General features: G+C 36.2%; 1 protein-coding gene and 1 long non-coding RNA gene across 4 annotated transcripts in view; both read left to right on the forward strand.

Moving 5' to 3' along the window:
• LOC127868705 (cytosolic 10-formyltetrahydrofolate dehydrogenase-like) overlaps window positions 1–25,857 on the forward strand; it is a 107,318-nt gene extending 81,461 nt beyond the window's left edge. For all 3 annotated transcript variants that reach the window (XM_052410706.1, XM_052410714.1, XM_052410723.1), the window contains exons 10-21: window positions 2,073–2,192; window positions 3,570–3,632; window positions 4,859–4,923; window positions 5,607–5,757; window positions 6,747–6,923; window positions 8,654–8,835; window positions 11,233–11,332; window positions 12,366–12,464; window positions 13,413–13,578; window positions 16,107–16,212; window positions 19,842–20,041; window positions 21,779–25,857. In XM_052410706.1, coding sequence (XP_052266666.1) covers window positions 2,073–2,192; window positions 3,570–3,632; window positions 4,859–4,923; window positions 5,607–5,757; window positions 6,747–6,923; window positions 8,654–8,835; window positions 11,233–11,332; window positions 12,366–12,464; window positions 13,413–13,578; window positions 16,107–16,212; window positions 19,842–20,041; window positions 21,779–21,840 — 1,491 coding nt within the window. In that variant the 3' untranslated portion in view covers window positions 21,841–25,857. The remainder of the gene's footprint in view (window positions 1–2,072; window positions 2,193–3,569; window positions 3,633–4,858; window positions 4,924–5,606; window positions 5,758–6,746; window positions 6,924–8,653; window positions 8,836–11,232; window positions 11,333–12,365; window positions 12,465–13,412; window positions 13,579–16,106; window positions 16,213–19,841; window positions 20,042–21,778) is intronic.
• Window positions 16,774–17,416, forward strand: LOC127868800 (uncharacterized). Its single transcript, XR_008044253.1, has 2 exons — window positions 16,774–17,004; window positions 17,167–17,416. It is a non-coding gene; the product is annotated as an uncharacterized LOC127868800 (long non-coding RNA).
• Window positions 25,858–26,671: the final 814 nt, after the last annotated feature.

Genomic DNA, 26,671 nt, shown 5'->3' on the forward strand with positions numbered 1-26,671 from the left:
TCAGAGATGACACTTTCTAAAGGGCTAATCAGAGATGACACTTTCTAAAGGGCTAATCAGAGATGACACTTTCTAAAGGGCTAATCAGAGATGACACTTTCTAAAGGGCTAATCTGAGATGACACTTTCTAAAGGGCTAATCAGAGATGACACTTTCTAAAGGGCTAATCAGAGATGTCACTTTCTAAAGGGCTAATCAGAGATGACACTTTCTAAAGGGCTAATCAGAGATGACACTTTCTAAAGGGCTAATCAGAGATGACACTTTCTAAAGGGCAAATCAGAGATGACACTTTCTAAAGAGCTAATCAGAGATGACACTTTCTAAAGGGCTAATCAGAAATGTCACTTTCTAAAAGGCTAATCTGAGATGACACTTTCTAAAGGGCTAATCAGAGATGACACTTTCTAAAGGGCTAATCAGAGATGACACTTTCTAAAGGGCTAATCTGAGATGACACTTTCTAAAGGGCTAATCAGAGATGTCACTTTCTAAAGGGCTAATCAGAGATGACACTTTCTAAAGGGCTAATCAGAGATGACACTTTCTAAAGGGCTAATCAGAGATGACACTTTCTAAAGGGCTAATCAGAGATGACATTTTCTAAAGGGCTAATCAGAGATGACACTTTCTAAAGGGCTAATCAGAGATGACACTTTCTAAAGGGCTAATCAGAGATGACACTTTCTAAAGGGCTAATCAGAGATGTCACTTTCTAAAGGGCTAATCAGAGATGACACTTTCTAAAGGGCTAATCAGAGATGACACTTTCTAAAGGGCTAATCAGAGATGACACTTTCTAAAGGGCTAATCAGAGATGACACTTTCTAAAGGGCTAATCAGAGATGACACTTTCTAAAGGGCTAATCAGAGATGACACTTTCTAAAGGGCTAATCAGAGATGACACTTTCTAAAGGGCTAATCAGAGATGACACTTTCTAAAGGGCTAATCAGAGATGACACTTTCTAAAGGGCTAATCAGAGATGACACTTTCTAAAGGGCTAATCAGAGATGACACTTTCTAAAGGGACTAATCAGAGATGACACTTTCTAAAGGGCTAATCAGAGATGACACTTTCTAAAGGGCTAATCAGAGATGACACTTTCTAAAGGGCTAATCAGAGATGACACTTTCTAAAGGGCTAATCAGAGATGACACTTTCTAAAGGGCTAATCAGAGATGACACTTTCTAAAGGGCTTATCAGAGATGACACTTTCTAAAGGGCTAATCAGAGATGACACTTTCTAAAGGGCTAATCAGAGATGACACTTTCTAAAGGGTTAATCAGAGATGACACTTTCTAAAGGGCTAATCAGAGATGACACTTTCTAAAGGGCTAATCAGAGTTGACACTTTCTAAAGGACTAATCAGAGATGACACTTTCTAAAGGGCTTATCAGAGATGACACTTTCTAAAGGGCTAATCAGAGATGACACTTTCTAAAGGGCTAATCAGAGATGACACTTTCTAAAGGGCTAATCAGAGATGACACTTTCTAAAGGGCTAATCAGAGATGACACTTTCTAAAGGACTAATCAGAGATGACACTTTCTAAAGGGCTAATCAGAGATGACACTTTCTAAAGGGCTAATCAGAGATGACACTTTCTAAAGGACTAATCAGAGATGACACTTTCTAAAGGGCTAATCAGAGATGACACTTTCTAAAGGGCTAATCAGAGATGACACTTTCTAAAGGGCTAATCAGAGATGACACTTTCTAAAGGACTAATCAGAGATGACACTTTCTAAAGGGCTAATCAGAGATGACACTTTCTAAAGGACTAATCAGAGATGACCTTTTCTAAAGGGCTAATCAGAGATGACACTTTCTAAAGGGCTAATCAGAGATGACACTTTCTAAAGGACTAATCAGAGATGACACTCTTATTTCAGGCAATTTTTTGTGTAAAGGAAGTCTCTTCTAAACAAAATCCAGTTTAGGCAGAAAATGTTGTCCATGATTAGCCTGTGCGGACTACACAGGCTTATCTTGGATTACACTTGATGCACATGCATTAAGCCCTGTTTTCTTAGAGCGCCGCTCATTGTTGCTTGGTTACCCAGGTGAAGATGAATGCCAACAATATGGCGCTGACCATTCCATACCAGCTGTTCATTGACAACGAGTTTTTGGACTCCTCAGACGGGAAAACTTTCAAGACCATCAACCCTACCAATGAACAGGTATGTTTGAACACATAGATTATAAACATTGTGTAAAATACATGCTTTTTGTAGGCAATTTATGTTTTGAAAGACACCTGACAAGAACTTTAAAACTGCCAACACAAAATAAGTTATACAAGTACACAGACTTCAAACACGAAATGCAAATTCATATTTTTTATTTCCGCCATCTACCAGGTATTACTGGAAATGCCTTTATTTGTTGTTTTATACATGGAAGCATTAATACGCCATGCTGTCAAGTTTCTCATCAACCAAGTTCTGTCTGTGGAAATGTTCCTAAGTTTCAGGTTTCCATTTATCATTTCCTACATTTCAAGTGATTTGTGAGGTAGCCAAGATTGCATGCTGTCTTATTGCTCATCTATTTGTTGATTCCATGGAACATTTGCCTACATATGTGAGATAGTTGTTGCTTCCCTGGTGATATGTGAGGTTTGCTTTATTTCAGATGATATGTGAGGTTTTCTTTATTTCAGTTGTTATGTGAGGTTTCCTTTATGTCGAGTGATATGTGAGGTTTCCTTTATGTTGAGTGATATGTGAGGTTTCCTTTATGTCGAGTGATATGTGAGGTTTCCTTTATGTTGAGTGATATGTGAGGTTTCCTTTATGTCAAATGATATGTAAGGATTTCTTTATTACAGGTGATATGTTAGGTTTCCTTTATGTCAGGTGATATGTGAGGTGTCCTTTATCTCATGTGATATGTGAGGTTTCCCTTATGTCAGGTGATATGTGAGGTTTCCTTTATGTCAGTTGATATGTGAGGTTTCCTTTATGCCAGTTGATATGTGAGGTTTCTATTATTATATGTGATATGTGAGGTTTCTTTTATGTCAAGTGATATGTGAGGTGTCCTTTATGTCATAAGATATGTGAGGTTTCCTTTATGCCAGTTGATATGTGAGGTTTCTTTTATGCCAATTGATATGTGGGTTTCCTTTATGCCAGGTGATATGTGAGGTTTCCTTTATGTCAATTGATATGTGAGGTTTCTTTTATGTCAAGTGATATGTGAGGTTTCTTTTATGTCAAGTGATATGTGAGGGTTCCTTTTTGCCAGCTGATATGTGTGGTTTCCTTTATTTTAGTTGAAATGTGAGGTTTCCTTTACGTCAGTTGATATGTGAGGTTCCCTTTATGTCAGTTGATATGTGAGGTTTCCTTAATGTCAGTTGAAATGTAAGGTTTCCTTTAAGTCAGTTGATATGTGAGGTTTCTATTATGTCATGAGATATGTGAGGTTTCTTTTATGTCAAGTGATATGTAAGGTTTCCTTTATGTCAGGTGATATTTGAGGTTTCCTATATTTCAGGTGATATGTGAGGTTTCCTTTATGTCAGGTGATATGTGAGGTTTCCTATATTTCAGGTGATATGTGAGGTAGCAAAGGGTACACCTGAGGATGTCAACAGGGCAGTAGAGGCTGCCAAGGTAAGGCTCATCATACATGGACAAACACAATTACTTGTTACTAAAATAACCCCTTACCACTCAGATATGCATTCTGACTTGTTTGTTGTCCCTTACAAAATCACACAAAATCATAGACTTTTCTTAATGGATTTAAGTTTTGAAGACTTCATTTCCAACCCTAAGATACTGATGAGCAGCAAACAGCTTTAAACATGAACTAACAGTTACTCGCAGGCTGCTCTCATTTAAGGCTGATTTCTGTTTTGAGTGGGAAGGAGTTAAGCATAAATTTGAAGTTCAAATGGATTATGAAAAAATAATTGAAGTATTCCTAATTTTGATCAATTAAAAACGATTTTGTTTAAAGACCTATCCACTCATAGATCCAGTTTTTCAAAATGTTTATCATTGGTTAAAATAACCATAATTAGTCTTCAGAAAATTGTATCTTCCTTTGCTGACAAAAACTGATATGAAGGCTAAATTCTGAAATACTGCCTGCTTAATACACAGATTTTGGGTATTGCATGATTTATCAAAAATTACCAAATCTGTGTTGTTTAGATAATCAACCATGGTTATCAAGAAACCAAAGGGTAACTCTTTGATGAAAGTACGAGGAATGCTTGAAAGGAACAATATAATAGACACATTTACAGATGTCAACGACATTCACAATTTTAGCTCGGCTGTTTTCAGAAAAAACCCAAGGTATTGTCATAGCCAGCTCGTCGTCTGCCGTCTGGCATCTGCCATCCGCCGTGCTAAAACCTTAACATTGGCTCTAAAATCAAAGTGCTTCCACCTACAACTGTGAAACTTCATATGTAGATGCACCTTGATGAGTTCTACACGCCACACCCATTTTTTGGGGTCACTATGTCAAAGGTCAAGGTCACTGTGACCTATAAAAAAAATTCTGACAAGCTTTCATTTATTCAAAACTACACCCTCAGCAAAGCATTGGCACCTGTTATGCGGTGCTCTTGTTTGATTTTATAATCCTTTGATTCACTTTGATATTGCCTGTTTAGTAGTTAAACTTTAACAAAGAGGAGTGGAGTCTTTTTCTGAAAATTATGTGCTGTCATGTTTGTTATTGTTAATTAATGGAAAAGAATATGTTCATAATATTGGTGGTGAACATTAAACTATCTGTGTCAAAACCTGAATTGGTCTTCATTTATAATTATTGAAGACATGCTACAGGATACATATTTGTCAGCCCATCTTTCTTCTGGCAGGCTGCATTCGAGGAGGGTCCTTGGGGTAAAATGAATGCCAGAGACCGCGGCAAACTCATGTACAAGTAAGTAGATGTAAGCAAAGTTTACCATTGTGTTTGCATATACAACGTTAAAATAGATACACAAAATGAGTGTTGTATGATTAAAACACATTCAAAGTAAATAAACTATTTGAGCTAGCAAAACAATATATATTTAAACTGTTTGTTTTTTTATTAATTCAAATCAGAATTAAAGGTACAGCATTGTTTTGTATTTTTGCACTTCAAATCCAAACTGCATTTTTCTACCTAATTGTTCAACCTGAATAATAGAAATGACATTATTATGTGAAACACAGAGGTGTGATTGCTCCACCTTTCAGCTGATATCCTCCCTTTCAATGTCAAACTTATTTTACAAATAGTGATTAACTTTTCTGGATCTATTTAAAAATGAAGAGTTTAACTAAATCCTGTCATTTTCCTCCCCTTAGGTGGTTCTTAAATCCCACCCCTGCATACACAAAATATGAGCTGTGCTCTTATGGTATGTGTGTAAAATCCAAGGCTCATCAGGGATGACACATTGGGCTTTGATTTGCTTAAAGGATCTCCCTTCTTAAAGATAAAACAATTATGGCGCAAAGTGTTGTCCTTAATTAGTCTATCATTACTGCAAAGGCTAATCTGGGATGAAACTTTACGCACACGCATGTAGCACCCTTTTCCAAAACTAGTACTCATGTTTATTCCTGCTTCTCCAGACTGGCAGACCTGATGGAGGCACACAAGGAAGAGTTGGCTACACTTGAGACTCTTGACTCTGGCGCCGTCTATACCCTGGCATTGAAGACCCATGTCGGCATGTCCATTGACACCTTCAGATACTTTGCTGGATGGTGTGACAAGATACAGGTCAGTTGATATGGGGGCAGGAAATACACTGTAACTTTGTTATATTGCGGTCCGTTATATATTTGAAAATACGGCTAGATTGCACTTTACCGGTACGCAGTTGTTTACCACTGTAGTCAAAGCGGGGGTTTGGGGGCGATAGCCCCGGATACTAAGGAAATATATGGTATAAAAAGGATTATTAGGTGTTGTGTTAGGTGTTGCGGGTTAGGGTACGCTTTTGCGTTCTTTTTTACGCACCGGTAAAGTGTAATTACCCCGAAAATACTTACATGGAATAATGTATAACATATGGGTATATCACATAATCCAAGAATGTAGGTAAATAGCCTTTGTTGAGATTGTCAAACTATGCTTCTGCAAACATATGCATCATGCATGAATGGGCTATATCGCAATCCGGATTTATCTCTATTGCGATCTGTGGATCGCGCGAACCACAATATAATGGATCTGTCTTGTATGAATTTACAATAAATGCTTATGTTCATCAGTAGTAACTTCCCAAACAAAGTTTAAGATGGTATTTTTGAGTCACTCTGTTGTTTGTTCAGTCTGTCACCGTTTTAGTTGGGCCAAAGTCACAAAGTGTTACACTTGTTGAGTGAATTTCATCCTCATCTATCAGGCCATTAAACTTGAAACTTGTAATACACATTCCAGAGCAATCAGCATTTGAAATTAGTCATGGGCATGGCAGTAGCAACAGATGTTAAATTTGTTAATAAATTACATTCATATTTCTAAAGCAATTTAATTGAAACTTCAAATGTCTAGATGTGCAAGAAACTTTTCATCCAAACATTCCTGAGTTATTTACCCTGGAATATAGCAGACGAAGCTGGTTTGGCTATTAATTTGGTCATGTTTTCCTAGTTCTTTGTACATTTAGTCAACGAAGTAGGTCAATAAGCTTTGGTGGGGGTTTTTCCATGATGAGTTTTTTGCTCTTGACTTGTCAATAAAGACATTATAATTGCCATTTAAAGGGCAAGACAATCCCAATCAACCATGCAACACCGAGCCGCAATCTGACGTTCACTAAGCGCGAGCCAATCGGAGTGTGCGGTATTGTTGTGCCCTGGAACTACCCTCTGATGATGCTGGCCTGGAAAATGGCCGCCTGTCTTGCAGCAGGGAACACTGTGGTGCTGAAACCAGCTCAGGTAGTGAAAAGCCCTAAATTTGTTTTATAAGTTGAAATGGTTGTATTTCTTCCAATATTTCTATAACAATAAAAGCAGATAATTTGTATGACCCCGGATCGAAAGGCATATTGTTTTGTGTGTGTCACAAACTTTAAACTTGGTTAAACTTTTGCAATAACTTTTTGAATATTGAAGATAGCAACTTGATATTTGGCATGCATGTGTACCTCACGAAGCTGCACAATTTGAGTGGTGAAAGGTCAAGGTCATCCTTCAAGGTCAAAAGTAAAAAATACAATCCAAGGGAAGTAACAAGCTTTAAAAGGGAGATAATTTTTAACCTGCCAAATGATATATTGGAATTTTATTTCAAAGCGGCGCAATAGGGGGCATTGTGTTTCTGACAAACACATCTCTTGTTTTTTATTGTAACATAAATGTACATGTTTATGTTACACTTCAAAGCTCGTAAGTTTTTGTTATTCATTGTATCTAACTTTTATACATTATTATAGTTAAGTTTCATGAAGTATCAAACCAGGTTTTAATGCAATTTTCACACTTTTTTCACTATAAAATGCTTTGATTTATAATTATGTTGTCATAAAATATTTAATCCATCTTGGACCATGCCAATGCTGTGGATTGCAGCATTTCTACAAATTAATCTTACTGTGTCAACCACACATTTAAATGGGCTTTATGGATGAAAACATCCTGTAGCGGATCCGTGGTCTAGTGGTAACACACTGGCTTCACAATCCAGAGATCGCTGGTTCGATCCCTTGCTGCACCTAACCTTCTAACTCGTCTTTCGCATGAGACGTTAAACCGAGGTGCAGTGTACTAGGTGCTATACACCGGGCACTAAAAGACCCAGGGTCACCTCTGGAACGGGGTGTCTCCTGTGTCTTGCACTATCCCCCGTAACCAACTAACACGTCTTTCTGGGGGCGATGGCCATATGGGAGACAATCCCGGTGCACTCGATAAAAAACAACAACGAAAACATCCTCATTTTTTTTAGCTGCTTCCTGCATCATTGCATGCCACAAGAGCTTTTTAACCAGGTTTTCCGAAGGAAAAAACTGGTTATTAGATTGGCAAATGCAGGCCGGCTGGCTGGCGGGCGGGCAGAACAAGCTTGTCCGGGCCTTAACTATGTTGTTCATTGTCAGATTTTAAAATCATTTGGCACATTAGTTCACCGTCATTGGATGGTGTGTCGCGCGAAAGAATTACGTCAATATCTCCATGGTCAAGGTCAAACTTTGAGTTCAAAGGTCAAAAATGGCCATAAATGAGCTTGTCCTGGCCATAACTATGTCATTCATTGTCAGATTTTTAAATCATTTGGTACATTTGTTCACCATCATTGGACGGTGTGGCGTACGAAAGAATTACGTATTATGAATTACAGGGTAACTGTGATGACTTTTTTTATATATTGAAAACCTGGTTTTGTGACAATTTTGTCTCTTGTTTTCTACAGGTATTGCAGAATAAAGGCCCCATCCCCTGAGAAAATGTCTTTCATAATTCATAGATATTTGCCTAAAAATGACATTTCCCTTTTAAAATGCCAAAAAAACAACAATCTTGAATCAGTTTGGCATTATGCAATTTGTCATAAAATTTATTTTCTGGTTATTAAATTGTGAAGGTCATGGTCCCTTTCCTAGAGCTTTAAAAAAGCACACAAGAAAGTATGATAAAATTCAACGCCCACTCTACTTTAACTATTCCAGGTGACCCCGCTGACAGCTCTTAAGTTTGCCGAGCTCACCGTGAGGGCCGGATTCCCTCCAGGTGTAATCAACATCCTTCCGGGGCCCGGATCCTCCATAGGCCAGGCCATGTCTGAACATCCGGACATCCGTAAGATTGGTTTCACTGGATCCACTCCCATCGGAAAAACTATCATGGAAAGGTATGATGTTGGCTTTAAGATGATTTAACCCTTGTTCCAGGAAAACTGAGATTAATGCATGTGCCTTAAGTGTCATCTTAGATAAGCCTGTGCAATCAGATACAATATGATACTTTACGCCTTAACTAGATTTTTGTTCAAAAGAGACTTTTCAAACGAAAAAATTCCATGCAAGCAGAAAGTTTCCTCCCTGAGTAGCCTGTGCAGACTGTGGGATTACACTTTATGGACATGCATGGATTGAGGCTCATTGTGGTTTAAGTGTCTGTTTTGTGATTTCCAGTGTTTGAAATTTTATTTCCCTCAATTTTGAGATGTTTAACTATTAAATTTCAACTCTTCTTTTATTGTGTTTGTGTTGTTGAGGTATGATGTTTAATTGCAAAGGCATGTGCAATTTAGATTAAATATGAATTTTTGTTACAGCAGAGACTTGATATTCATTCCTCTATCTCATTTAATGTTATTACTCCACCATTACTTAAAATAGTAGTGTATGCGTGAATGTGCATGCGTTCGTTCAATCTATTCCAGACTGGAACATTGTTATTCTTTGTGCAATTATATCATATACCACAAATGACGACAATCATAAGACAACCTGTCATGTGTAATACCAATCGCAATGCCTCAAAGGTCAAGGTTACACATATGTCACATTTTTGCATAAAAAATGTGTCCCAAAGTTAACTGTGTCATTCATCATGCAATTCTTAAATACTTACCACAAATAACCACCAAGAGGAGATTGGCTGTTGCAAATAACACCAATCTGCCTACCCCAAAAGTCAAGGTCAAACTTAATGGTACAACTGTAAGGTCAGAGGTTGAATTTCAGCAAAAAAAAAACTTGTCTGGATCTTTCATTGTCAAATTGAAAATAACCACTATGGGCTAAAGATGTGTCACTCCTTGGGCAAAGGTCAAAGGACACTAGAGGTCAAAAGTTAAACATTTGAATTGTAAAGCTTGTTGAATAATTATAAAAATTCTAAATGATGGGCTCAACGTGTTGCTGGCAGGAGTCGAGTTAAGGATTAACCCTTTACCACTTAGATACGTATTTTCAAGATTGTGTAGTCCCTTAGAAAGTTATATTTAATTTAAGATCCTTCTTACGAGATTCAAGTTTTTAGCTCACCTGTCACAAAGTGACAGGGTGAGCTTATGTGATCATGTGATGTCCAGCGTCCGTTGTGCGTGCATGCGTGCGTCCGTCAACAATTTGTTTGTGTAGACAGTAGAGGTCACAGTTTTCATCCAATCTTTACGAAATTGGGTCAGAATGTTTATCTTGATTAAATCTGGGTTGGGATTGTATTTGGGTCATCTGGGGTCAAAAACTATGTCACTAGGTCAAATAATAGAAAAACCTTGTGTAGACAATAGAGGTCACAGATTTCATCCAATCTTTATGAACTTTGGTCAGAATGTTTATCTTGATGAAATCTGGATTGGGATTGTATTTGGGTCATCTGGGGACAAAAACTAGGTCACTAGGTCAAATAATAGAAAAACCTTGTGTAGACAATAAAGGTTACAGTTTTCATCCAATCTTTATGAAATTTGGTAAGAATATTTATTTTGATCAAATCTGGGTTGGGATTGTATTTGGGTCATCTGGGATCAGAAACTAGGTCACTAGGTCAAATAATAGAAAAACCTTGTGTATACAATAGAGGTCACAGTTTTCATTAGATCTTTATGAAATTTGGTCAGAATGTTTATCTTGATGCAAACTGGGTTGGGATTGTATTTGGGTCATCTGGGGTCAAAAACTAGGTCACTAGGTCAAATAATAGAAAAACCTTGTGTAGACAATAGAGGTCACAGTTTTCATCCGATCTTTATAAAATTGGGCAGAATGTTAATCTTGATGAAATCTGGGTTGGGATTGTATTTGGGTCATCTGGTGTAAAAAACTGGGTCACTAGGTCAAATAATAGAAAAACCTTGTGTAGACAATAGAGGTCACAGTTTTCATCAGATCTTTATGAAATTTGGTCAGAATGTTTAACTTGATAAAATCTGGGTTAGGATTGTATTTGGGTCATCTGTGGTCAAAAACTAGGTCACTAGGTCAAATCATAGAAAAACCTTGTGTAGACAATACAGGTCATAGTTTTCAACTGATCTTAATGAGTCAGGTGAGCGATTCAGGGCCATCATGGCCCTCTTGTTAAGGCTTTATTTCCAACCCTTAGATACTGATGAGCAGCAAACAGCATAAAACCTGAACAGACTGTGAGTTAATCGCAAGAGTTACTCGCAGGCTGTTCTGGTTTTATGCTGTTTGCCATTTTCACTTTGCTTCTAAGTGGGAAAAGGTTATGGCATGGTTGGTAAATTGATTTACTCTATCACTGATTTTACAACCTGACAATTTCGTGTTTCCAGCTGTGCTCGAGTGAACGTAAAGAAGGTAGGGCTAGAGTTGGGAGGCAAGTCTCCACTGATCATCTTCAGTGACTGTGATCTGGACAAGGCTGTCAGAATGGTATGCACAAGCTTCAGTTAATACTTTCAAACAAAGTTATAAAAAGGGCTCATGTGGATACACTCTGTCAGTTGTCCTGTCACAAGAAATGTTGTAAGTTTGTTGTGTAAAATACTTCTGTATTGCTCAAGATCTCAAGATATTAAAGTTGAACTTTAGGTTTATTTAATTATCACCGTAAAAATGTCATTATGGTGTTCTTTGGATATTTTTCCTTAAACATAATTAAGTGGGAGTATTAGGCACATTTGTGACAAAGCACGACTTATCAAAGAAATGAAGTTTTTAAATTTCTATGTTTCATACACGTACCTATATTTATTGGCCTTGCTAAATGATTGATTTGAAATCTAAATATTTTCCGTAATGTTTATCCTTTGTTTGGGTTCTTAGCAATGTAAGACTTAGGATAAACTACTCTTCTATTTTTCAACAAAGATTACCAACAAAAAAAGATATTAAGATTATGGTGTGAATTGAAGTTGAATTAAGAACCAAAGAATTGTATAATCTGGTCATGTTGGAATATTGATGATTTTCTTATCATTTGAGTGTCATTGTAGGAACACTGGTCTTAAGGCATGTAAGTCAAGTGTCATTCAAGATGAGCAGTTGGCACAGGCTTATCGGGAACAATACACTGCCAAAATGAAATGTTCTAAACAAAAATCCAGTCAAGGCGGAAAGTGTCAGCCCTGATAAGTCTCTGCAAACTGACAGGCATCTGGGATGAAACTTTATGCACATGAACTAAGCCCTATTTTTCCAGAGCAAGGTTCATACATTATCGGCAAATAAACAATAGTATGCCATGCTGATGCATGGTGAAAAACTAATTAACTAGCTAGCACCCTTGTAAAGTAAGTTATATTCATCAAAACCATTTGGTTTTAACAGGTCAACAACTATTTATAAATCAAAAATAGTAATAATAAATAATAGTATTATAATATTTACAAATTTACAATGTCTTCTTCACTGATGTTTATTGTGCCTTTTTAACCATGTTAATCAATTTCTTTGTGCTGTATAGGCCTGTGGTGCTGTGTTCTTCAACAAGGGAGAGAACTGTATCGCTGCTGGGCGAGTGTTTGTAGAAGACTCCATACACGACGAGTTCCTAGCTAGAGTGGTACGCATATATCTGATACATTTGCAACCAGCTTGTTATAAACTATTGTATACCTGTTGCAACATTCTGTTGAATTCATATCAGTGCTACCGGTACTTTCATTTTTATGCCCCGCATTAAATGATCGGGGCTATATTGTTTTTGGCCTGTCTGTCTGTCATTCATTGTATGTGTGTGTCCCAAAACTTTAACCTTGGTCATAACTTTTGCAATATTGAAGATAACAACTTGATATTTGGCATGCATGTGTATCTCATGGAGCTGCACATTTTTAGTGGTGAAAAGTCAAGGTCATCCTTCAAGGTCAAATGCCAAATATATGGCTTCAAAGCGCAGTATGGGGCATTGTGTTTCAGAAACACAGATCTTGTTGAATATGGCCAGATCCTAATCAAAATGGCTTTTAGTTTTTATCCAATTCCATATCTAGATAAGTCTTGGCTCCAGTATTGTTCATGCCTCAATAATTATAAACAGTTTGTTAGTAGCTCTAATTATTAAATTATGAATTGATAAGTTTGTTAACCAAAGCTTGAAAAACCTGAATTAAGCAAATAGACTTACATGTTATCAACACTTATTCAATTTCTATTTACCCCAACAATCTCATTTCTTTCTGCATTTCTAAAAAACTAACAACTAACAAGACCATGATGAACACAATGAAAAATCAGTTTAAACAAGTATCAAATTGAACACAAAGTCATAAACATGCAAACATTATGGGTTTTTTTAGTTTTTGAAAATTTACAAATGAAATGGCAGGAAAAAAAAATTCATGATGAAATGAAATACGACTTCACTATACTGCAGATGTATGCTTTTTCAACAGGATGTGAATTCAGATTATTCTACACAACTTAAAAACTTGAAAAAGAATGGAAGCAAGAGGTTTGGTTAAACAAATCCTTCGGCAATTACCAGGTATTGTATGTTTCTCCTTTGAAGGTTAAGGAAGTGAAGAAGATGAAGATAGGGGACCCCCTGGATCGCTCCACGGACCACGGGCCCCAAAACCACCGGGCCCACATGGAAAAGCTGCTTGAGTACTGTAAAATAGGGGTCCAAGAAGGGGCCAGGCTCGTGTACGGAGGGAAACAGGTGGACAGACCAGGTAACCAGTGGGGGTTGAAACATAGGGTTAAAAATAAAGGGCCAGGCTTGTGTATGGTGGGAAACAGGTGTACAGACCAGGTAACTAGTGGGGGTTGAAACATAGGGTTAAAAATAAAGGGCCAGGCTTGTGTATGGTGGGAAACAGGTGTACATACCAGGTTACCAGAAGGGGTTGAAATATAGGGGTCAAAGAAAGGGCCAAGCTTGTGTATGGAAGGAAACAGGAGGACAGACCAGGTAGGCAGTGGGGGTTGAAACATAAGAGTTTAAGAAGGGGGCCAGACTTGTGTATGAAGGGAAACACTTGGACAGTCCAGGTAACTAGTGGGGATTGAAACATAGGAGTCAAAGTATGGGCCAGTCTTGTGTATGGAAGGAACCTGGTTGGCAGACCACCTTGTTACCAGTGGGAGTTGAAACATAGGGGGAAAAAACGGTCAGATTTTTGTATAGAAACAGGGAAACAGGTTGACAGATAAGGTAACAATTGGGTGTTTAAACATTGGGTTTTAAAGGTTGGATGGCTAGGTTACCACATGTGGTTTGAAACATAGCTGTCGAATAAGAACTCAAGTTAGTTTAAGGGGCAAACTAGGAACAAGTTAGATAATCAGTGGATTATATGAAAGAAGGGATGAAAGAAGGGGCCAGGCTTTTGTATTTATTGCAAAGGATGTGAAAAGACTATGTACCTAGGGGTATTGAAACAGAACGGGTCTTGCTAGTGTATTGTACAAACAATTGACTAATAAGGTAACCATAAAGTGACAGTTGAAACATAGGGGATGGAGAGAGGGTCATACTTGATAATGAGGACAGACAGTAGACACACCTGGTAACCAGTGAATGGATTGAAAAATAGGGGTCATAGAAAGGGCCAATATTGATTTGAAAAAATAAGCAATGATACAATGCATGAATCTCTTGGAAAACATGTGGACCCGCCAATTAATGTCATTAGGCTTATTGAGCTGGATAGTACATTGTTGTTTTTACTATTGCCTGTTCCTGTGTTTTTATTGTTGCATTTCTGTAAAAAAAACATGTTCATGTAGTAACTGAATATGCTGTACTCACTAAAAATATATAGAAAAAAGAAATATGTTTTAAAATCTTTAGAGGACCAACCTGGTAGGATGCATGTGTGAACCGTATTGCGTAATTGACCTGCATAAAAGCAGAATAATTTTACTAACATTCAGTAAATCCAGTTTTCCTTATTTTATAAAGACATAGCGTATGGTAAGTTTGTATGTGCCTTATTCTGGGAAAACTGGGCTTAATGAAGGGGGACACTTTCCGCTTTAAAGTTATTTTGTTTAAAAGAAAATTCTTAGCAAAAATCCAGTTTAGGCAAAAAGTGTGGTCACTGATATGCCTGTGTGAAATGCACAGGCTAATCTGGGACAACACTTTATGCACATGCATTAAGCTCTCTTTTCCAGAGCAAGGCTTATTTATACAATAGTTAGTATAAATGTTTTCCTGTGCTATTTCAGGCCTGTATAAATGTTTGTCCTGTGCTATTTCAGGCCTGTATAAATGTTTTCCTGTGCTATTTCAGGCCTGTATAAATGTTTTCCTGTGCTATTTCAGGCCTGTATAAATGTTTTCCTGTGCTATTTCAGGCCTGTATAAATGTTTTCCTGTGCTATTTCAGGCCTGTTTAAATGTTTGACCTGTGCTATTTCAGGCCTGTATAAATGTTTGTCCTGTGCTATTTCATGCCTGTATAAATGTTTTCCTGTGCTATTTCAGGCCTGTATAAATGTTTGTCCTGTGCTATTTCAGGCCTGTATAAATGTTTTCCTGTGCTATTTCAGGCCTGTATAAATGTTTTCCTGTGCTATTTCAGGCCTGTATACATATTTTCATGTGCTATTTCAGGCCTGTATACATGTTTTCCAGTGCTATTTCAGGCCTGTATACATGTTTTCCTGTGCTATTTCAGGCCTGTATACATGTTTTCCTGTGCTATTTCAGGCCTGTATACATGTTTTCCTGTGCTATTTCAGGCCTGTAAAATGTGTTCCTGTGCTATTTCAGGCCTGTATACATGTTTTCCTCTGCTATTTCAGGCCTGTATACATGTTTTCCTGTGCTATTTCAGTTCTGTATAAATGTTTTCCTGTGCTATTTCAGGCCTGTATAAATGTTTTCCTGTGCTATTTCAGGCCTGTATAAATGTTTTCCTGTGCTATTTCAGGCCTGTATAAATGTTTTCCTGTGCTATTTCAGGCCTGTATAAATGTTTTCCTGTGCTATTTCAGGCCTGTATAAATGTTTTCCTGTGCTATTTCAGGCCTGTATAAATGTTTTCCTGTGCTATTTCAGGCCTGTATAAATGTTTTCCTGTGTTATTTCAGGCCTGTATAAATGTTTTCCTGTGCTATTTCAGGCCTGTATACATGTTTTCCTGTGCTATTTCAGGCCTGTATACATGTTTTCCTTTGCTATTTCAGGCCTGTATAAATGTTTTCCTTTGCTATTTCAGGCCTGTATAAATGTTTTCCTTTGCTATTTCAGGCCTGTTCATGACACCCACAGTTTTCACAGATGTGGAGGATGGAACTATGATGGCCATTGAAGAATCGTTTGGCCCAGTCATGATCATATCAAAATTCATGGATGGGTAGGCTTTACACTATTTTCACCTTGTTAGCCTTCTTCTAAGAAGTGTTATCCCAGATAAAGTATTCTCTTTGATTAGCCTGTGTAGACATAGGCTGATATGGGGCAAGACTTTGCACACAGGTATTTAGCCCAGTATTCCCATAAAGTGACTCATCATTCATGTCATGTCTTGTTTATGGTGAAAGACAATGGTGAGATGGTACGGTATATACAGTTAAGTCTGCTTACAACATCATATGTTTTAATTTCATAGTTTTAAATTGGAATTAGTAAATTTAATTGCCTGTGATTGGTACCACATTAAAAGTTTAGTTACACCTTGGTCCTAGCCTGTTCAGTAAGCCATAACTGGTTTATGTTTGTGCTAGACCTTAATAGTCTAATTTTTTGCTATTAAATGGGGAACAAATGTTATTTTTACACAATGTTTTTTCACTTAGTTTAAATATGTCCATGCACTTCCATATGCAATGTAGCACCTTTAAGTGATTTGAAGTTTCACTATAGTGAATTCATAATGTGGCTTAATTTCATAAAACTAAGAAACTATCAGAAATGTTTTATTAACCAGGTTTTCGGAAGGAAAAAACTGGTTATTAGATTGGCGAATGCGGGCGGGCTGGCTGGCTGGCTGGCTGGCGGGCTGGCTGGCTGGCTGGCGGGCTGGCGGAATAAGCTTGTCCGGGCCATAACTATGTCGTTCATTGTCAGATTTTAAAATCATTTGGCACATTTGTTCACCATCATTGGACGGTGTGTTGCGCGAAATAATTACGTCGATATCTCCAAGGTCAAGGTCACACTTTGAGTTCAAAGGTCAAAAATGGCCATAAATGAGCTTGTCCGAGCCATAACTATGTCGTTCATCGTCAGATTTTAAAATCATTTGGCACATTTGTTCACCATCATTGGACGGTGTGTCGCGCGAAATAATTACGTCGATATCTCCAAGGTCAAGGTCACACTTTGAGTTCAAAGGTCAAAAATGGCCATAAATGAGCTTGTCCTGGCCATAACTATGTCATTCATTGTGAGATTTTAAAATCATTTGGCACATTTGTTCACCATCATGGGACGGTGTGTCCCACGAAAGAATCACGTCAATATCTCCAATGTCAAGGTCGCCACGACTAAAAATAGATTTAAAAAAAAAAAAAAACTTACAAAGGGGGTTAATTTTGTTTGGTCATTTCAAAAGTTCAGTTTGAGTTTTCTCCCTTTATCAGATTTTTTTTTCACAATGAAAACCTGGTTTTGTGACAATTTTGTTCCTTGTTTGTTATTTAATAGAAAATCAATTTGTTTCTATACTACAGGGAAACTTTTTAAAATGGTTTACAAACAAGCATGCTTTATGAGCTTGCATCATATATCTGTCATTCCCTGTTGTAAATGATCATGTGATAAAGGCTACTCACCACCTTATCTACCAGTTTTATTGCTCTCTTGATTGTATTACATGTGGGTTGTATACTTTCTAGACATTGCAATTCGTATTGATTAATATATCAGTGGATTTTCACATCCAAGAAATAATGGAAAGAAGCAATATTTCTTCTGTTAGATTTGATTTAACTTAAAAAGCGTAGAAAAAGTTCTTGATTATGGAAGCATATTATTGAATTACATGTCAGGATCAAGTTATTTAAAGATATTATTTAAATCCCATGTGAATCATCAATTGGAATGAAATATGTATGGAATTGATTTTTTAAAAGTCCCATGGTAAAGAAGATATTGGATATCAATAAATTGAGCTTTGCTTTGGGAAATTGGGACTTAATTCATACACCTTAAGTGTTGTATCAGATAAGCTTGACCAGTCAGCACAGGATTAATAAGGGATACACTTTCTGCTTTTGTTGAATTTTTTGTTTAAAGGATGTCGCTTTTAAACAAAATTCCAGTAAAGGCGGTAGGTGTCCTCCTTCATAAGCCTGTGCAGACTTCACAGGTTTGTCTGACACGACACTTTACGCACATGCGTTAAGCCGTGTTTTACCAGAGGCAGGCGCAATAATAATTATTATATTTCTGTGTGAAGTGACTAAGTATGTTACCAAGTCTGACTTTTATTATTATTTCTTTGACAGTTTATAGAACAAGTTAATGAATACAATGCTCCATATGGAACTTTTTATGCCCCCGGTAGGGTGGCATATAGCAGTTGAACTGTCCGTCAGTCAGTGTGTCTGTCCGTCCCTCCAAAAAAAACTTTAACATTGGCCATAACTTTTAAAATATTGAAGATAGCACCTTGATATTTGGCATGCATGTGTATCTCATGAAGCTGCACATTTTGAGTGGTAAAATTTCAAGGTGAACATCATCCTTCAATTTCTAGGGTCGAAAAAACAAAGTCAAGGGAAGTAATAAAATGAACATAGTTATCTGACCTGCCCACGTATATATTTTTGTTAAATAAATCAAAGCGGCGCAGTAGGCGGCATTGTGTTTCTGACAAACACATTGTGGTAAAAGGTCAAGGTCATCCTTTACGGTCTACGGTAAAAAATACAGATTTAAGGGAAGTAATAAGCTTTAAAAAGGGAGAATTTTATTCAATATTGAACATAGCCACTTTATTTATTTGGCATGCATGTGTATCTCATGGAGCTTCACATTTTGAGTGGTGAATCTACAGTCACGGTAGTGGCTTTTAATTATTTGCTACTAAAAATAGACATTTGTTACAGACAATTATTTTCAAGGGAAGTAATTTATAATTATAAATCTCATATTATATATTTCCTTACCAAGAATTGAAGTTCTTTTCACAGTTACTGTACAGATTTATTATTTTGATTATTGACAACCCAAATGATTGATTTGTCAAAGTTTTTTTTAAATGATATAATTATAATTTCTTTGATGTTCATTACATACCTGTGGACTTATGTCCATAGATACATGATCAACTCTGGTTATATATATGAAAAAGAAAAAAAACCTCTGGCTATGATCTCTTTTAAACCACAGGTCTTGGTTGTCAGTGATGTCTGACATGGTCATAATTGACTGTGAGACCCTCCCCACCCCCCTACCCTCGGTTGGATTGGACAAAATTCAAGGGAAGTAATAACCTTTAAAGGGAGATGATTTCTATACCTGCCAAATGATAAATAGAAATTTTATTTCAATGCGGCGCAGTAGGGGGCATTGTGTTTCTGACAAACACATCTCTGGTTTTTTTCTTAATCTATAAGAAATCCATTGCATGATTATTTGAGAAATGCATATGAATTTAAAATGGCAAAGCGAAACCAAGTATATAAAATATCAGAAGCCCTCAATCCATTTTTTGGCTTTTATGATATTTTTCGTTTAAAGAAAGTCTCCTTTTTACAAAAATCTATGTGGAAAGTGTTGTCCCTGATTAGCCTGTGGGGACTGCACAGGCTTATCTGGGAGGACACATGATGCACATGAATTCAAGCCCCCTGTTCACATAGCATGGTCCAATTTAAATCATCTATTCCAGTTTCTCCATTGATATTGATGCATTGATAGTCTGTGCTAAACATAATAATTGGAAAACGTTTTTATTCAATTATAACTGCCATATCATTGACAATCTCGGAATATTTGTCTTTTTCTAACCCTCTGCCCCCACCTTATTTTTCCCAGGGACATTGATGGTGTGATAGCCCGCGCCAATGCCACGGAGTACGGTCTGGCGTCTGGGGTGTTCACCCGGGACATCAACAAGGCAATGACTGTGGCAGAGGCCATCAAGGCTGGAACGGTGTTTGTGAACACGTACAACAAGACTGACGTGGCTTCCCCCTTCGGTGGCTTCAAGCAGTCTGGGTTCGGCAAGGATCTGGGTATGTAGAATGAATTGAATGACATTGCCAGCTTTGTTCTGGGAAAACTGGGCTTAATGTATGTGAGTCAACTGTCGTCACAGGCTAATCAGGGAAGACAATTTCCACCTTAACTGGATTTTTGTGTAGAAGAGACTTCCTGCACACTAGAAAAATCCATTAAAGTGGAAAAGTGTTGTCCCTGATTAGACTGGTGAGACTTTCTGCTCATGAATTTAGCCCAGTGTTTCCAGAATGTGGCTCTGTTTACGGTTGACCATTAAACATTTCTTTAAACAAATAATACTTTACTTTCAAGTATAAAGATGAGCTGGCTAGCTCAGATGGTAGAGTTTAGCGGCTATAAAAGGAGTGGTGTTTTTTTTTAACTCTTTAAATTTTGAGAAAATCATTAAACATTTCCCAACATGAATATCAATATTTGTATGTGAAATTTTTAATATAAAACATGATAACATTCTGGTTGTAAATGATAAAAATTCTTTAAAGACAATATGACTTGCCTTGTGCAAAAATGGGTCTTATGCAATATTGTGCCTTAGTAGCTCCAGACCAGCCTGCCTGTGCATTGACATTTTAAACCTTAATGGCCCAATTTATGTTTACTGTGAGGCATATGTGTCATACATTGTTAAAACATAAATACCATGGTCACAGACGTTTTTTGATATAAATACCATAGATACAAATATTGTTGCACTTTAATGCCATACTTATATAGATTGATATATTTGGATGAAATAGTGGGATACAGTGTTATACCCAGATGCCATATTTATTATACTGTTTGACTGGCAATTGGTTGCTTGTCTAAAATGTCAGACTGGCTTACTGTAATGTCTCTCCTGATAAATGAAAATGGAGTTTTAGTTTCGGTTTTCCAATATGTTAATGCCATAAGATTAGCCACATTCTGTCATACATTGTTGAGAACTTTTATCCCTATTATTGACAAGATATAAGATGCAAAGTGCTGATTTTGCAGAAACCTCCAGATAATTTAATAGTAGCATAAAACCAGAGAATATGATAATCGATACTGTTTCATTACTTCATAATTGTCTGCCAGTAAAACAAGCTGTAAAATATAGAGTGCCCAGAAGAGCCATTAAATTGTCCATGTGGAAAACTGTTATCTTAAAGCATGAAGCTAATATGGCATTTTTATTGTGTTTCGAATTAATTGCTCATGGGCTTATCACAATGTGCAATGTCTTGCAGCTCATGCTTTATGGATGATTTAACAAGATTTATTTCAGGCATGAATTTCCTAATATGGAACTTACATTGGTGTTAGGGATCTCAGTTACTACAAAATACACAAAAAACAAAAGAAAGTTCATACTTCAAGAAATTGTAACTTTGTTAACAACAAGTTTTCCTATCATATGTGCACATTAGTTCTCTGATTGCAAAACCATACTTATTTAGCAGCGATCTGGAAAAACAGGGCTTAATGCATATGCTGTAAGTGTTGTCCCAATTAGCCTGTGAAGATGGCACAGGCTAATCAGGGAAGACAATTTCTGCTTTTATGGAGTTTTTTGTTTACAAGAAATTATCTTCTGAATAAAAATCCAGTCTGTTGGAAAGTTTGATCCCTGATTAGCTTGTGCGGAATGCACAGGCTAATCTGGAACAACACTTTAAGCACTTGTATTTTGCCAATTTTTCTCAGAGTTCTGCTCACTGTTTTTGTCACTTTGATTTTAATCATTCCCCTCTTTCACATTACAGGGGAAGAGGCGCTCAATGAATACTTGCAGACGAAAGCTGTTACAGTTGAATTTAGTCTCTAAACATAGAGATATTAGAAGCTTTGAATACTTGCAGACAAAAGCTGTTACATTGGAATATAGTTTCTAAACATGGAGATATTAGAAGCTTTGAAATTATCAATTATCATACTGTTATAAAGATGGAAATTCCCCTGACTCCAAAATTTCTATTTAAATAGATACACAAGGGTAGGGCAGTTAATAACTGACAATTATTTGGTAAACAATACGTCTGCAAGGAGTTTAATACCAATGATTAAATATTTCAGATACATACTGCAAATTGATGGGGTCAGTTGAAAGTATAAAACGTGTAGTGTCCAGTAAAATTTGGTTAAGATTATAAAAATTGTATCACATCTATATCTATTCAGAAGTTTTTGCATTGTATTAACCAAATCCTAACAAAAAATTGTATTTGTGGTTGCTTATTTTATGGACATAATGGCAGTGCCTCAATATATATTTATTGGACAATACTTTTTTTGCTAGAAAGTTATTACATTGCCATCATCTCATGGAATTTGAATTTCAGACTTGTTATATCCAAAAAATGCTGGTGCCTATTTTGGTAAGATGTTTATTTTTTCGTAATATTAAGATGGAGGTTAGAAAATGTTCAGTTAGTTTTTCTTACATATTATTGTTACATTGTTACAGTGATGTTGTTATAACCTTCAACGGTTAGTATGCTTTACAGATTTTAATGCCCCCATTGACATGGAATGTCTTTAAAAAGGTAATTAAAAAAGACCTATGTCTAACGCAGTGCATTTCTTGTAATGATTATATTCAGTAGATTTTGGTAATATATTAGGATGACATCAGATATAACATTTTTCAGATTGGTGACAGATTTAATCTGTTAATTGTTAATATGATTGAATACTGTTTTTATAAATATATTTGAGTATTTCATAAAGAGACATTTCAGTGCATTTAATGCAATATTGCTCAATGTATTTGCAGAATATTGTTAGAAAAATATGATTGCATTTTATTTTATGAACTGGCCAAGACATAGTCTGTAGGCTTAATATGTTTGTTTGCCCTTTCTTCTTGAACTCATTCTCTTTGCATTATATTTACATAAAATGTTGATACTGTAAATCATTCATTTAGAATTACCCAGGTTTAGTTTTACCTCAAAATTTACTTAGTTGCTGTTATAAAGTAAAACTGCTGTATAAATTGTATGGTATTATGACTAATATTTTCACTTAGAAATATTAATACAAATTATTTAGTTGAAGTAAATTTTATAAATTATTACAATTCCTGTGGCATTTAATCAACTTTTTTTACTGTTGTAGTTGTTATTATAACATACAGTAAGGAGTAAATATAGGTAATAAGATTTGTATATAGATATAGGTAATAAGGTTTGTATATGAATATATATAGATACATTATATTGTTTTATAGTTTCACTTAATACTCACCCAAATATGTGTACTATAATACTTTGTTTAATATTATCAATTGATACTCATATAAATATTTGGACATGGAAGAAACAGATTTTTCGGTTGTTGTTTTTTATATATTACTTGTAAACAGATAAAGTTTCATTATTATTGGTCTGTAAAAGAGATAACTGCATACTGCACATGTAATCTGAGGTGACACATTACGCACATGTATTATGAACAGGTTCCCAGAACATGCCTTCATTTATCTATTGTCTTCATCAAAGTGGTCTAGGGGAAGCCTGCTAATATCTCAACCAGTGTTATTCTAATAAACATTTAACATGCTACCATGTTTAATGTCAATTTTAATTTCTATATATTTTTAAGCAATTTATATCGCCATTTTATAGATATATGCATTCAGGTTTTTTCAAGAACTGTTAATAAATTGTGTTGACCGGCTGGCCTTTCTACATGTATGCATTTGTATGTTGTATAGCTCTTAAACACAAGGAATATTTTGTTTGAAATGTTTGCAGTGAAATGGTATTGGATATCAATGTGTGTTTGTTAATGTAACTAACATTATGTTTTGGTCAACTATAAGAAATTTATATTTTTTATATTTATGTGTTTTCAAAAATGGTGTGTTGTTATTATAATAGATGATTGGCAACTTACGTAATCATGTTAATTTCTAAGTTGCATAATTCAAATATAACGTGAATTTTTAGGAAGTTTAAATTTATATGAATGAAAAATACCAGCTCATGGTCTGTATTGACAAATCTTTGTAGAAGAAACCTATGTGTTTATCACATTTTGAATGTAAACAATAGTATATTGTTCCAAATTTCCACAAGAAAGTCAGCATTTGAAGACATTGACTTCAAGTGTTCACCAAATAGCTAGGGTGATGCAGGCCTTGGTCATTATAGACAGAACCATAGTTTATCATCGCTTGACAACTGTGTGTAAAACAGTATGTTCGCTGAATATTCTTTTGCACAAAGATTTATGATCACGGGTAAATTAATTACAATAAATGTCTCAGTACTCGCATAATATTGACAAGACAATAATACATTATGAAACATATTGAATTTTGTTCAGTAAATAAAGTATGTAGTTAAGCTTTTTTTATCGTACAACAACAACAATTGAAGAAAAAAAGCACTTGCAAAAGCATATTATAATAACTGGTTCTAGCAAGCTGGAAAGCCTTTGTTGGGAATATGTTTATTGTCAATAGTTGTGTTTTGTGCCATAGTGATAACAGCTTATAAATAGTCCCGACATGTTTCATCGATGATGTCATGTTTAGTGTGTGTTTTTTCCATTTTCATATTTGGTTCTAGGCCTACAATAGTTTACTTCCATACATATCACATAAACATTGCAAAAAGTCTCAAAAGATGTTTCCATAGAGTTTTCTTTGAATCCTGTCTATATATATCGAAATAATCTCATATCAACAAGTGGCGTTTCTAGTCTATTATAAACATGTCTGTGATCTTCCAAATCAGCATTCAACCCTGAAATAATGTCATCTAATACTTAACTCTTGGTTCATTTTGTTTTTGACTGTTTTCTTTTACATCAGCTTAGATATGAGCCTCGTTTTGGGAAAACGGGGCTTACGGCGTGTGCTTAATTAGTGTTGTCACATATATGACTTCGCTGTCTGTAAAGGCTAATTAGGGACGAAACTCTGTCTGGACTGGAATTAAAAAGACTTCTTTTACCCACAAATTACCATGAAAGCGGAAATTGCTGTCTAGATAAGCCTGTTTGGACTATACATTAGAATGTGGGACAAAACTGAACGCACATGCATTAAGACCCATTTTCCCAGAGCAAGGCTCATAAGTTAAGTTTATCAATCGTGTCTTGTTCTGAGAAAACTGGGCTTAATTCATGTGTGTAAAGTGTCGTCCCAGATTAGCCTGTGCAGTCCGCACAGGCTAATCAGGGACGACACTTTCCGCCTAAACTTGATTTTCGGTAAGGAGGGACTTTATTGAAACTAAAAATACAATTAAAGGGGAAAGTGTCGTCCTGATTAGCCTGTGCGGACTTCAAAGGCTAATCTGGGACGACACTACGCACATGAATTAAGCCCAGTTTTCTCAGAACAAGACACAATCAATAAACTTACAAGTTTAGCAAAGATCTGATTCCAGATACTCGTTAATGTATCGTTAATATTATTTTTAACTGTATAATATTCTATGTTAATGTCTTCTTTTGTTGGGATAAGTTGCTAAATTTTTTAAGGTTTAAAATGTATATCAATGCAATTGTTGGGGTTTTACTTATTTTATCATATTGCTTTCCAAAGTATTTGTTGGACCAATTTATAATTCAATTAAGTTTTGATGTGTTTTTACAGGGTTTTATATTGCGATTGTTGTTTTTACGGAGTAACTGATTGAAATAGCATACTTGTAAATGTACATTGCGTTTATAGGTTGATTTACAAATGGAAAAAATCTATGCAATACGTGTTATATATTTCTGAAATAAATGAATATATATTGTTATGAGGTATACATATGTAAAATTTACATACTCGCATATTTAGTTTGGATTTGGATTGATTGAATAAAAATACATTTAAAGTTGTTGTCTGTCATTCGTTAAATATCATGGAATAAGCTCGCTCTTTGTACAATATGGTATTCCCGGAATCAGCTTACTCGTGGAGAAACCAACTAATCTGTGCGTAATGTGTGAATTTATAAGTTTGCAAGGACTGGGGCTGCATTATGTTAGGACCCGCGGTGTCATAACACTCCTATCTAATTTTGATTAGGTCTACTAGCCTCGATAAAGTTGGAACGAATTTTTTTAGGACCAGTTTCCAGCAATTGAGTTTTTACTTACATATATTCATTTTTAGTGTGTTGTAACTTGTAAGGGGGGGGGGGGGGGCTGGAGTACGTGTAGGAAACCCCACCTTTCCGGTATGGGGACCACCAAGCGCAATCACATCCTATCGGAGACGGGGATTTAACCCGTGTCGCTTTTAAAAGCGCGTGTACCAAACACGGCGCTTTTGGAGCAGCCTTATCTGCAGGTTAATACAATACAGACACATGTATAATTCTTTAAAAATCTTAACCGTCATTATCTAAATGGAACATACATTCGAAAAGTGTCGTCAATGACTACACTGTGCGGACTACACAGGCTAATATAGGACCACATTTTACGCTCATGCATTTAGCCCAGTTTGCAAAAAACGAGGCCCGTAAGGCGTATATATACTTTACTTTATTTTAGATCGGATGCACCGCACGCAAGACACTACATGATTGTGCATGACTGAGATTACCGGTAATACTGGCGCAGCATGTCTCGCAATGTCGCCTGCATGTGAGATCACCGGTAATACTGGCGCAGCATGTCACGCCATGTCGCCTGCATGTGAGATCACC

This window comes from Dreissena polymorpha, chromosome 1 (genome assembly GCF_020536995.1).
Source record: "Dreissena polymorpha isolate Duluth1 chromosome 1, UMN_Dpol_1.0, whole genome shotgun sequence".
NCBI lineage: Eukaryota > Metazoa > Mollusca > Bivalvia > Myida > Dreissenidae > Dreissena > Dreissena polymorpha.